This window comes from Vipera ursinii (genome assembly GCF_947247035.1).
Source record: "Vipera ursinii genome assembly, chromosome: 7".
Taxonomy (NCBI): Eukaryota; Metazoa; Chordata; class Lepidosauria; order Squamata; family Viperidae; genus Vipera; species Vipera ursinii.
This window is the reverse complement of record NC_139521.1, coordinates 39,926,571-39,940,348: the sequence shown is the minus strand read 5'-3', so window position 1 is coordinate 39,940,348 and position 13,778 is coordinate 39,926,571. Positions and strand designations below refer to the sequence as shown.

Below are 13,778 nucleotides of genomic sequence, written 5' to 3'. Positions count from 1 at the left end.
TGCACTATGGTATGCTCCGGCTGCTCCTAAGACACATTCTATATAGGTATCTCTTAAATACATTTTCTCTACATGACAGTCTCATGTTGGACAGAATTAAGAAAAAAAATGAAATATATATATACTGCTCAAAAAAATAAAGGGAACACTTAAACAACACAATGTACTGTATTTAATAGTAGGATGTCTTATCTTGTGTTCCCTTTATTTTTTTGAGCAGTATATATAGCATATGAAATAGACTGACTCTAAATACAAATATGTAACAATTGTATGATAAGAGAGGTATTTTGGGTTCTCTGAGCTTGGGTGTTTTTGCAGACATTTCATTACTCAAACTAGGTAACATCATCAGTGCTAGTAAGAAGTGGGGTTTCCCCTGAGTTTATATTCACGCTTGCCTTGTCAGTGGGAATGTCTTGGAGGTTCTTTGGTTTGGATGTTTACTGTTGGCTTGTTTAGCAGTTCCTTGATTGTGGTATTTTTTACTTGATGGTATGATAATATTTCATTTAGCTATATGATTTAGTATTTAGATTTACAATCTTGTTTAGGAAATATAGTGCATAACTGACTTATTGATTGATCTTGTTGATTTAAATCAATTTGCCTTCTCATTCACAGATTTTCTAAGAATCATGTACATTTAATAGTTGCTTGTATATTTCACATTAAATACATAATGACTGATGAAACTATACTTAAAAGATGTTTATAAAATACAAATAAAATGCATTAAATTAACTAGCAAAAACATAGAGTGTTCAAAGCTTTAACAACTGAGGAGCAATTTTAAAAGCTGTACAACTAAATCATACAGTTTCTAAGTATAAAGTTATCTTAATATTTTTTTCTAAAAGTGTCAATAAATGGTAACTATTCAGTTTCACTGAGGAGATATTCTACAATTAGGGCTGGAATAAAAAAGAGTTTTCTATGGATTAATGTCTTCTAAGTATTTTGGATTTCAGCTTGTTTATTCCTTAATCATTATGGTACCTAGACAAGCTGGTTGAAGATCATCGTACTGATAATTTAAAAAAAAACAACTGGAAAAGTTGTTTTATATTACTGATAGAAAGGGATCCAAAAACCTGGTCATATAGCTGAAATAAGTTTCCATTATAAAATGTGTATATGCTTAGATACACAATTCTGAAATTAAGGATTTCTGTTTAACATTCTACGTTAAGGATAACTGATTTCTTGTACTCCACATATAATGGATTTCATGCATACTTAGGAATTGTGAAAATTGTCCAAATTTTATTTCTAGTTTCCCCATAGATTGACACATTAATGCAGCAGATGTAGTGTGCGCAAAAATAGACCAAAGAATATAAGAGAAACCATTTATAATAGTTAATAAAGTAATATTTAACAAAGGGAAAAACTAGTAAGAAAATAATCAAAAGTACAAATTAAGCTACAAATACTGATCTAAGTATTGAACTCTACATTATGGCAAAATATTACTAAAGTCAAAAGACAAACAAAGAAAAGATAAATTTTTACCTGATGGAATAGGTGGGGGTTGAGGAGTGAGTAAGGTTTTAGCCTTGATACGAGTAGGAGGAATGACATCTTTCATACTATACAATTTTGATTCTTTGGAAAAGGTTCTTTGAAGAGATGAACCTCGAGATGTATTTGGTGACTCAGTTTTTAACATCTTAGAATTGTAATGTAGCTAAAACAGGACAAAATAAAATTAAAATCATAGGTTTCTGCATAGCCAAACTGCTATTCGTGGGGGGAGGGGAAGAGACAAGGAGTATTGTAAAGAATAGAAGAGCATAAATCACAAATAACACTTTGACTGAAATTATCAAAGTAATGGAAAATAAAGGGTCTGGTGGAATTTTGATGGGTCGATGCTCTGCAAGGCTCCCAGCTAGATAAAAATGTTCTGGAAAATTAGTTTGTGTAGAAGTAGCCTATTAGTGTATGATGTACAGTACAGTTATTCCTTGCTATGCTGGAACTACTGTATTAAATAAGTTATAAAATGTTTAAAACTATCTGACTGGATGTGATTAAGCTGTTTTATTTGTAAATATTGTTAAATGATGCCTGACCTTATTTTTGAAAAGAATCTTTGCTATTTTAAAACAATAGTATTACAACAAAAATATGTTTTTAATGTGAAATGTATATTAAGGACAAAGAAAGGAGATCTCGTTAAACAAAATATATTTAGATATAATAAATCCTCTGTTTATTTTCTTCATCAGCAACTTAATAACATGAATCACTTTTAAAATATAGATCTTGTTGGCATGGTATGTCACACCTGTTTCACTCCCAGTTCGACCTAGCCTTTAATTGTCTAGGAAAAAGCCTTAAGGTTTTCTATAACATATACAATGTTTATCAGCCCTTTTTACTACTGGACCAATTGGCTAACTTTTCCTTTTCTTTTATTCAAAATGTTACTGCCACACATCCAAAGTGGATGCAGTGCATATGTACAAGAACTATACTATCTCTAATACAGGGGCAAACAAGAAGAGATAGAGAGAAGGATTAAAAATTATAGCTGGCAACATAGCAGGAACTCTTGTAATGACTAACAGTGTCACTGATCTATCGGATTGGCAATGTGGCACTGATTTCCTCAAACTTATTCTTCAAATAATTACTCATCCAATCTTACTAGTATTTCCAGGGATAAAAGTATTGTAGAATTCCCTTGCTTCCAGATTTGTTCAATTTGACATTAAAATGCTTTTTTACGGTAAATTATAAAGACAACAAAGTAGATATGCCTCATAATGAATCATACATTTTTCACTGAACAGAGGCTCTCCTAATTAGCCTTAATGCTTATCTGTAATAACATCAGATTTCCTAGCATATTTACAGGCTTCAAAGCAATAGCTACATTACATGACAGGCTCCGGAAAGTAATGTGAAACTTGAAATTCTATTTTAATATTTAATATTTATTAAATTTGTATACCGCCCTTCTCCCGAAGGACTCATCACACTATATGAAGGAAACGTCAAACTTTTTATTTTTACCTTAACATCTACACCAGGAATGTAAAATACTGTTGTTTCCACATCACTAGACTTTGTTTGAAGAGATGCTGGTACTTTCTTTCCAGCCAGTAAGTGGGTAGTTGATGCATAGTTAGTTTGAAATTTCCTTTTTTTAGAGGGAGAGTCTTGATCTAAACTTCGGGAACTGCGATCATAGGTCCTAAGACATATATATATAAATAGACACACTTATTACCCTGAACATAAAGGCAATATTAAGTTATTTTGAAAGTTCTGAATAGTCATTGTTAGTCAAACTCACTGATAACACTTCAGAGAACTGAGAACAGAAACATTTGGCATGACTTGATTATGCTCTAGCTTACATTTGGCTTAAGGCTCTCAGGCACACAGCACAGTAGGCAAGAATCTTCATCACCTAGGAAGAAGGGAGCGTAGCAGCTCACGTGGTTTGAACACTGGGTTGGAGGTTAGCAAGCCCACGCTTGATACTCAAGTGCTGCTACATGGCAGGGAGAACTCCTGTCATTTGCTCCAGCTCCTTGATGTGAAAGGAGCCCCCATGGACATCCATCCTGGCATTGGTGATATCACCGGCTAATCCTTTCAACCCAGAAGCACCTTAAATGGTGCCCTCTAGCACGAATGGGGAATTAGGAAAAAGCCAGTAAAACATTGGATTGTCCTCTGTCAACAGTCCAATTCATTTTTTTTAAATTCCAACACTTATTTCTCCCACACTTCTCACCACTTAATAGACTTTTTAAGCTCTTTTCAGCCTTGAAGATGGAGAGCTTTTGGTTGTTGATATAAATGACACCTGTGTCCTAAGAAACTCTCTCAACTTTCACAAAAATAACTATAGTTTGGTTTGTCTGTGTGATTCAGTGGGATTAGCTGTATATTTTCTCTAGTCTTTTTGCATCACTCAAGAGTCTACTGGAGTTGGACAGCCTGTAAATTTAAAGGTAAGATAAAATGAGATAACATAAGGGTTTGTTCCAGATTTCCATAAGTAAACTTTTAAAATCCTCAGAAGGTTATCCCTACATCATCGGGGAACCTTCCAAAACTAATATGTGAGGTTATGTAGAGGTGGGAGAAGAGAATCTCTTCCATGGTTAGAGTCTATTTTGTAGCCAAGCCTATTTTTTAAATGGTACAAATTCTTCGACTTCTGTAACTGCATTATTGAACTTGTATATTTGTAATGTTTTTAATTGCATTTAACAATTTATATCCTCTGGCATCTTATTCAGTCTTCCATTCATTCATTCAGAAATGCTGGATGTTTATTGAATTAACAGTAATAATGTATCAGATCCGTGCTGTAAAACAGGGCTTTTCAACCTGTGGTACGCATACCACCAGTGGTATGCGAGCCCCTGGCTGGTGGCATGCAAGCCCAGTTTAACTAATTACAGTGGGGGAGGGAACAAGTCAAAATGGAGTCACACAAACCTGGAGATCAGCTGGAGCTGCAGAGCTTGCCAGAATCCCCAGGATCTGTGGTGACATGCTAATTGGAGCTTCCGGTACATCCGGAAGAGAAAAGGAGGAGGGCGGAGAGAAGAAAAAGTATAAAAGGGGCAGACCGGCCTGTCTTCAGAGGAACAGCGAGCCGAGTGGCCAGCGAGGAAGGGTGAGTGAGCATGTGGTGTGTTTGGGGGGGAAGGGCTAGCAAGCCTGGTAGCCTGCTGATCCTGGGGCTTCACTTAGCAAGCAGCCTATTTTCTGCAAGCGAGGCAGGCAGGAGCCCGCAATCAGCTGAGCTGCGCTCAGAAGTCGCGCTCAGAAACGTTGATCCCGGGCTCCTGCCTAGCTCACTTGCTTGCAGAAAATAGGCTGCTTGCTAAGTAAGCTGGGCAGGAGCCCGGGATCAGCGTTTCTCAGCGCGACTTCTGAGCGTGGCTCAGCTGATCCCGGGCTGCTGCCCAGCTCACTTAGCAAGCAGCCTCTTTTCTGCAAGCAAGTGAGCTGGGCATGAGTCCGGGATCAGCGTTTCTGAGCACAACTTCTGAGCGCAGCTCAACTGATCCCGGGTCTCTGCCCAGCTCACTTAGCAAGCAGCCTCTTTTCCGCAAGCGAGCTGGGCAGGAGGCTGGGATCAGCTGAGCCGTGCTCAGAAGTCACGCTCAGAAATGATGATCCCGGGCTCCTGCCCAGCTCACTTGCTTGCAGAAAAGAGGCTGCTGGCTAAGTGACAAAGAGGGAGAGAAGGAAAGAAAGGAAGGAAAGAAGGAAGAAAGGGACAATGGGAGAGAGGGAAGGCACCCAATCCCAGTCCCACTCTCCTCCACCAGAGATCCACAGATTCCCCCCCATACACAGGCACCCCACAACCTGAGTGATGAGCTGGCCACGCCCTTCTGGCCATTGATCACATGACCCTGGGACACTGAATGTTATAAGTATGAATCAGTTGCCAAGCATCCTAATGTAAATCACATCACCCTGGGGATGCTGCAACAGTCATAAGTGTGAAAAATGGTCATAGTTCACTTTTTCAGTGCCGTTGTAACTTCGAACAGTCACTAAATGAATTGTTGTAAGTCGAGGACTACCTGTACTTTATCATTTTTTTTCTTTTTTGGCGGGGGGTTTAAGTTTTTGACATCTTGCTGGGTGACTGGTGGTACTCGGATATTGCCTTATCCTAAAAGTGGTACAATGGGTGAAAAGGTTGAAAAGCCCTGCTGTAAATCCTCAGACAAGTTGCTTAAGTTTGATCTGATTAAACAAGATTTAAGTAAGTCAGCATTTCCCAAAAAGTATGTTCCGTTGCGTAGTACCTGTTTTGTAAATACACACAATTGTACACAATGTAAAAGATAATCATAAATCCTTTTATACCAAATTATGAATATTTTACATGCAATTTAAATACAATGGACCATTTTGACTACACAATTTGTATGTCAGTTATTGGCACAAAAAGGGGACATTCTTCGTCAAATCGTCTTTATATGTAATATCGCAACTGAACTTCTGATCAAGTGTCACTAGAGATTTCATACAAGTCTCAACATATAAAAAATGTTGCTACTGCTCTAAACATAGTTTGGTAAACCTGCTCAGCTTTTTGCAGGATATTTACCTCCTTACGCTTATGTCATCATGTTCTTGCTGGAGCGTTGTTGGATGAAGTACACACTTCCCACTGTCAATTTCAACTCTCACATCAAGTTCAAAGTCAATATTCTTCTCAGTAGTTGTTCCAGTTACGCTTCTGTTGGCTGGAGATGTTGGCCAACGTTCAGTAAACAGTTGGTGAACAGCAGCAAAACCTGTAGCTTTCTTACGACCAGTCCTGCAAAATATTTTTTAAAAGTAGGATTGACAAACTTACCTTACTGCATGCAATTTGTTAATATATATTTCCTTTGTTATTTTTAACACTGTAGATTAGTTCAATAGTCAAACTATCTGAGATAGCCAGTATTTTATTTTCACTGAAAGTGGCTATGGAGGTTCTGTATTGGGCAGGTCCATTACAATGAGGAAGGAGGAATTAGATATCTATCTCATTTTCTCACTAAAATACATTTAGCCTTTGAGAACAAAATCCACAAAGGTACAATAGTAATCTTCAGTGGAGTTTTTTCTCTTCATATATCTTGGAAGAGAACCAAAACTAGTCAAAATAGCTACTTAAAAAGAAATAAAAAGAATTTATTCAGTGTTCTTACACTATTTACACTTTAACCCTACACTAAAAAAACCCATTTATGCAGCTATAAAGCAGCTCTGATTAAATGTTACTATAGCAGCATATAATGTTTTAAGAAATATTCCAGACGTTCATCTCATTCAAAGTAACTAGCAAATTACTAACAAATGCTATATTTCCATAGCAAAAACCAGAATAGGAAGTGCAAATGAAAATGTTGAGTTCCTATGATGTTGATGCTATATTGTTATTTAATGAGATATAGGAACAATTTTTATGTGGGATTTATGAATAATTTAGTATTTGCCATCTATCAAATCAGATCTGTAATGCACTAGCTATCTGCCATCATACTTCAATAGAAAGGAAACTTTCTCAGACTACTTCAAATTGGCAAGGTTTTAACTTGACATCCTAAACATCCAAAGATGTGTCAAATATTGAGTTACTTGATAGTCCTTTCCAAGAGTAATAGTTATTTTCTGCCATAGGCACTTGCATTTAGTATTTTTTTTGTTAGCTCTGCTAGCCAAATTATCAGAGCAGATTAAATATCCTGCCATAAAGAGTTCAGACCAAATATTGTATAGAGAAAGCTGGAGTTCTTTTTATATTCATCAATATGCACATATTCAGAGTGGTTATACTGAAATGAATGTTCTGTTTTTACAAATATGCTCACAATGCTTTCCGATAAACATATGGCCTCTCTCTGTCATGATCCTCCTCTTTTTCCGAATCCTCACTTGATGAAGACAAGCTGTCATCTCGTCTTCCTTCTTCAGGCTGGAAAGGAATGCTTGGTGAGAAGACAGCTGGAGTTTGGGGTGAACTGAATACTGAGCATGATCCTTCACTAGTGTATGAGTTATGGGATAGACCATCAATAGTTACTGACAAAAGATCCAATTCTGTCTCCTCTGGAAACTGATTACAAAGAGACAAAAAAGATATTCAAGTTATAGCTACCAACTATCTCAAAGATTGGGGAGGAAAAATCAGATTCTTAAAGGAAAAAGCAGTAAATGTTTCATTTTGTACAGGCCAAAGAACTGATGTCAGCCATGAAATATGTTTTAAAAATAGATGAATGAGTAACCTTGAAGAACTATGTGAGAAAAAAGTGAATGCATGTTAGATATAGCAGCAGCTTAGATTGCAATATATCCTACTATAATAACTGAAATAAACATTTTAAAGCATAAAAGCAAGAACCTTACAGGCGTCCAATAAATGAGAGAAAGTAGCAGAAATTATTAGAAAATGGAAGCTCATGCAAAATGCTGGCACAGAATGCACTCTATTATCTCCTTTTAAAGTAGTACATATGATTAATTTAAAAAGCTAGATTTTTAAGACAGTAATGTTCTGAGGGGAATTTCTAGAATGTTATTTTGATTCTGAATAACTAAGATGTAAATCTTCAGGTTTCGGTAGGTGTGGAAGATATCGGTAGGTGTGGAAAAACCTTAAGGTTTGCAAAGGCACAACTTTTTAAAAAACAGCTTTAGAAAAATAGCCCCAAAGAAGTGGTGTGGTAAAATGCTCAGTAAGTATGGAATGATAAGAAACTATGGGGAAAAAATTAAAGATGGAAAGGGGAATAGAATGGAGATAAATGTTCTTGAAAAAAACATGGCTGCCACCTGGCTTTTCCAATTGGTGCCCATTACCTGCAGCACTGCTACCCTATGTGCTTCACATGAAGGGATTGTTCATTGTAAAGAAATGATTAAATTAATGTTGACCCAACTTTAACTGAAACTAGAAGAAATTTATATCTTTATGCTTGTCCAGATAGGAAACTTTGGAAGCTGTGTCACTTATCAGTGAAAGCTTGGGGATAGATAACCTCTTTGGTTCGAAGGATCACAAATGAGCCTTTTATTTGTGTATATGTTCATATACGGGCATACCAAAGCACTATGGTAAACCTTTCTTGTATTGCAAAGACTATCTCCTGCACTCAGCAATATCAGTGCAGAGATTGGAAGAGAAAAGCTATTGAAGTCTATTTCATAATTTACCATGTGTTGTAGTCTTAGCCAATTTTCAGAAAGCACTGTTTCATCACCATGTGACTAGGGAAGTCTCTCACTGAATAAATTCAATTATCAGATAACCATCACAATGAAAAACTCATTTGATCTATACAGAAACAGATCCTTTCAAGAAATTGGTAATGGTAGCTTGGTAATGAAAGAAATTTGCCTCCCCCTGTTGGGTAAGGCATGAATAGGAGGTAACACATGGGAAAGGAGAAGCATTATGGGAATCAGAGTGGTACAAAGAGCTACTTCAAAGATTGTGTAAGGCAACAGTGTCCAATAGGAAACTACAGCATGCCCATTGCTACATGTCATCCTTTTCTACACTTGTTGCTCGTTATATTGAAGCTATATTTGGTACCATGCTCTTCATACATAAAATATTATTAACACCTATGTTAATATATCTAGGTCATGATGCTAAAATATGCCTGCCAAAAAAGAGTAATTTTTATTTGTATTTTGTATCTATACACGTTTGCATTTACACGTGTAGACATGCACACACAGATACACAAAGATTTATGTCCACTGCAGCTGAAATCAATACTGGAGTTCCTTGTACAATAAATATGTAAACATGACATATTTGTCTATCTCTGTACACATCTGCACACATACATACACACACACACAAACAAACACACACAAATACAGCCTTTTGTTGGATGTCACAATCCACAATTGGGTAGGGGCCAGCACAAAGAAGGAAATTTAGTGAAGCTAATGTTTAAAATGATCTATCAGCTAAGGCCGGTAGCAACTATGGTTTCATGCATACATTTACTCTTCTATACATAGAAACATACTACATACAAAAACGTTATCTTATCCTCCTTCCATCAGAAACAGCAACTATGAAGAAAAAGATCACTAGAGGTGGGTTAAAGGAAAGAGAGAACTTGGTAAGAAGGAAAGGGGAGGAAAATGGAGAGTAATATTGGTTAAAGGTGGGGGAAGAGTTAATTGAATGGTACCCTTAGGAAAATGTTAAATTCTTTAGGACAGCAGGCCTCTCCCAAGGATTATTAATTTATTTATACTTCAAAGATAATTTTCATAACTCGCATCATCAGTGCATTTTCACTCATTCATGCATCTTTTGTTCCTTCTCTCCAATGCATAGGAAAGTATTTGGGAGAAGAAACTCCCTCTTTCTCTCAAGAAATATGGTATTTTTAGATTTTTTTTTAAAAAAACCCTATGATTTGGATTCAAAACAAATAATCACATAGTCTGATTTTCCCCTCTTTTTAACAGCATAGGGGAACACAGACTAAACTAGATGGATTTTGTTCCAAATATAATAGGGAATATAAGCCATGTGTAACTAAACTTAATTAACGGCAGTTTGGCGGGTCGAATCCCGAGTGCCGCGTAACAGAGTGAGCGCCTGTTACTCGTCCCAGCATCTGCCAACCTAGCAGTTCGAAAGCACGTAAAAATGTAAGTAGAAAAAATAGGGACCACTACGGTGGGAAGGTAACAGCGTTCCATGCGCCTTTGGCGGCTAGTCATGCCGGCCACATGACCACGGAGACGTCCTCGGACAACCGCTGGCTCTTCGGCTTTGAAACGGAGATGAGCACCGGCCCCTAGAGTCGGAAACGACTAGCACGCGTGTGCGGGGGAACCTTTACCTTTACTTTTAATGTGGTGTTAAAATTATTACATCTGAATTTAATCTAAATATTTTAAAATTAATTTCATAACTGGAAGCAATTAATTTCAGTAATACTCTTTTTGTTGTATTTATATTCTTGGACAAATCATTTAGAAAATATAAAGTAATAGCTACTATTGAAATATCAGTGGTTTTATCAACCAGAATTATTTGCCAGTAATATACCTTTTTATTATTTTGCAAGTTTCTAATTAGCTTCTGTTGTGCAAGTTAATTGTTTCTGATGTAAAAGTTTTATCATTCAAAAAGTGTTAAAAATAGTTTTGGGGTGAGAATATTTATCAATGTACCAAGGGGTAGTCCCTCGGCACATTGATGAATATTCTCACTCAAAAATAACAAAGAAATACTGAATTACTATAATATTGCCAATTGTGACCTACTGTATTATAATGTGCTCTGCTTAGCTGGCAGAATATGATCAATGAAGCAGATTTTCCATGCAGTTAATTAGTATACCTGTTGATTTTACAAATACCTGAAAATACCCCTCACTTGGATAGCTGGATTGTTGTGCAATCCCCAAAACTGTTCCATTCAACTTAATTAAAAACGAAAAAAAGAAATTATTAAAACAACATGGTATATAATCCTGGGCTCTGCTGTTTCAATATTTTTTTATTAAAGACCTAGATTAAGGAACTGGGTATTCCTATCAATTCTTTAATCCAGGAATATCAAATTTGCAGCAGCTATCATTTAAAAAGTGAATAGAAAGGCACAAGTGCAGGATGGGTGAGTTCTGGCTCAGAAATAGTAAATGTGGCAAGCATCCAAAGGTTCTGGTAGATCACACTGACATCTGACAAATATTGATGAATCAGGACAGGACAGCAGTTTTCATATAGCTAAAGGGTTGTCGCACAGGAGTAGGTTTGCTGTCCATTAACGTGAGGGATGGACTACAATTAATGAGTTTAAACTAGAGGGAAGAAGATTCAGATTCAGATATTGAAATGAATTAACTGACAGTAAAAAGGTCACTTAGTGGAGTAGGCTGCTTCATTAAATAGTATGTTGGGTTTCACTATAGATTTTCAAACAGACAGATACACATTTGCAAAAAATGCTTTAGCAGATTGTGAATCAAGCAGGGGTTTAAGAGTAGATGATCTAGAGCAGACATGTCAAACACAAGGCCCGGGGGCCGGATCTGGCCCGTGAAGCGGTTTCATAAAAGGAAATCACCTCTTAGTTCGTAATGCAGGTTTACCCAAAGCATTCAGTGAACTACTTAGAAATTGTCTTACCATATCTTGTAGGTTGAAAATTACTCTGGATCCAGCAGATGGCCCATCAACACAAATTTCTGGAACTTCTTCACTTTCCCCAACCCTTGTACAACAAAATTACAGTAACAAGGAATTAAGATATTTGCAAATAATCAAATACATTATAATTACCAATTACTTCCAAATTTAAGAATCACCATTTAAAATATTATTTTGGAACAGTTTTCCAATCTACAAGTGATAACTTGAAACAAGAAACACTAAATAGATGCTAGCAAATTTAAATATGTTTCATACTTTAATTGCATGCAAACTGCATTTCATTTTAATATGAAAAATTACAAATGTATAAAAATTAAAGGACTACAAAATCTACTGCAATAAAATTTATTTGAGCAGTTACAAACCATATAAACAAAAAGTTGAGTAAAGCACTTGCATTTTATAATTAGTCATTAAACATTGTTAGGATTCCAAAATACAGATAGTCCTCGACTTACAACAGTTCATTTAGTGACCATTCAAAGTTACAACAGCATTGAAAAAGTGACTTTATGTCCCTTCTTCAGTTACAAACTTTGCAGCATCCCCATAATCACGTAATCAAAATTCAGATGCTTGGCAACTGGTTCAAATTTATGATCGTTGCTGTGTCCCAAGGTCATGTGATTACTTCTTGCAACCTTCTGCTAACCAAAATCAATGGGGAAGCCAGATTCGCTTAACAACCATGCTACTAACTTATCGACTGCGATGATTCACTTAACAACTATTGCAAGAAAGGTCACAAAGTGTGGCAAAACCCGCTTAACAAATGTCTCACTAACAACAGAAATTTGGGCTCCATTGTGGTCGTAGGTTGAGGACTACCTGTACAATTTAGGAAGAAGCTGTGCAGATGAAGAAATGGTATTATGTAGTTAGGAATTATTTAGCTTTCAACAATTTCCATTGAAGGAAGGCAAATATGATTCCTCCCTCCCCCAAAAGCTCCCCATTTCTCAGTTATAGTTGTTGTCATACTAATGGGGAAAATTAAATACACGTAAACCTGAACACACTTTAAGCAACTATTCAAATATTTTTAAAAAAAAAAAACTAAAAAGAAAGCATGTGATTTAAAGGATGTGACTCTTTTCATATATTAGCATATATTTCAAATCACTGTATCTCTAGGGCTGGCAATTACCCTGTAAACCGCCCTGAGTCCTTCGGGAAAGGGTGGTATATAAATGTAATAAAATAAATAAATAAATAAATAAATAAAGTGATAGCCAAGGGAAGTACAATACCTCCAATGGGGTTTAAGAATCCTCATTTTTTAACAAATTGAATTACATAAAAAACATTAAAAAGGAATAATTAAACAGGACATGCTGCAAAAGAGCTTCGTAATTATTTCTAAGGCCTTTAGGCTCGCAAGGGTTCAATGGGATGATATAAAACATCTTCCATGTAACTTACTTTCTTGCAATAGATGACTTATGACTGGCCACAGTCTTCATAACAACTGTTTCGTAAGTTTCCCCATTGCATATACTAAAAAATCAAAACATATTTCTGGTCTAAAAAAGATCCTTATCCCATCTTACCTTGTTCTGTCCATTCTCTTCAGAGGTGGTCTTCCTGAAGCTGAAATGCCTTTAGATCGACTATAGCTGGGTTTATAACCTAAGCCCCATTTATCTTTCAAAGATGCTGCCTGTAATTTTTCATATTAAAAAGCATATTATTCTCACATTTTAATCTGACAGTGTTCTTGCATAGTTCAGAAATTTGGCAAACAAAACATTAAGGGTGGCACAAAAAGGATCACACAAGACTAGTTTCAATCCAGAAATAAGCAGACTTAAAATACCTTTGGGATTTCTACGAATATAAAGCCCTGAGCAGTTATAGAAATAGTATATACTGTAAACTGGTTAAAGACTTGGGAGCTGAAAACAAAACACTGATAGAATTAACTTTTTTCTTCTCCCCTTGAAATATTTTGCTATCTTTGAAAAGCTTTTAGAGAATGTTAGGAAGGTTGATGGAGAATTCCTGGAGAAGATTACTTCAAGTTAGATGGAAGTGGATTTAAAAGTACCGGTAACTTTGTTTTTAAAAAATCCCTGTACTGAATGATGTCCCACCAA

General features: G+C 36.2%; 1 protein-coding gene across 5 annotated transcripts in view; it reads right to left on the bottom strand.

The window, feature by feature from the left end:
- The window catches only part of BLTP1 (bridge-like lipid transfer protein family member 1), a 148,884-nt gene that overhangs the window by 26,446 nt on the left and 108,660 nt on the right, over nucleotides 1-13,778 (bottom strand). For 4 of the 5 annotated variants that reach the window (XM_083367354.1, XM_083367353.1, XM_083367357.1 and 1 more), the window contains 6 exons: nucleotides 13,233-13,342; nucleotides 11,659-11,743; nucleotides 7,359-7,603; nucleotides 6,104-6,316; nucleotides 3,025-3,205; nucleotides 1,516-1,690 (listed from right to left, as the gene is read on the bottom strand). In XM_083367354.1, coding sequence (XP_083223480.1) covers nucleotides 1,516-1,690; nucleotides 3,025-3,205; nucleotides 6,104-6,316; nucleotides 7,359-7,603; nucleotides 11,659-11,743; nucleotides 13,233-13,342 — 1,009 coding nt within the window. The remainder of the gene's footprint in view (nucleotides 1-1,515; nucleotides 1,691-3,024; nucleotides 3,206-6,103; nucleotides 6,317-7,358; nucleotides 7,604-11,658; nucleotides 11,744-13,232; nucleotides 13,343-13,778) is intronic. The other variant, XM_083367356.1, reaches the window with a different exon arrangement.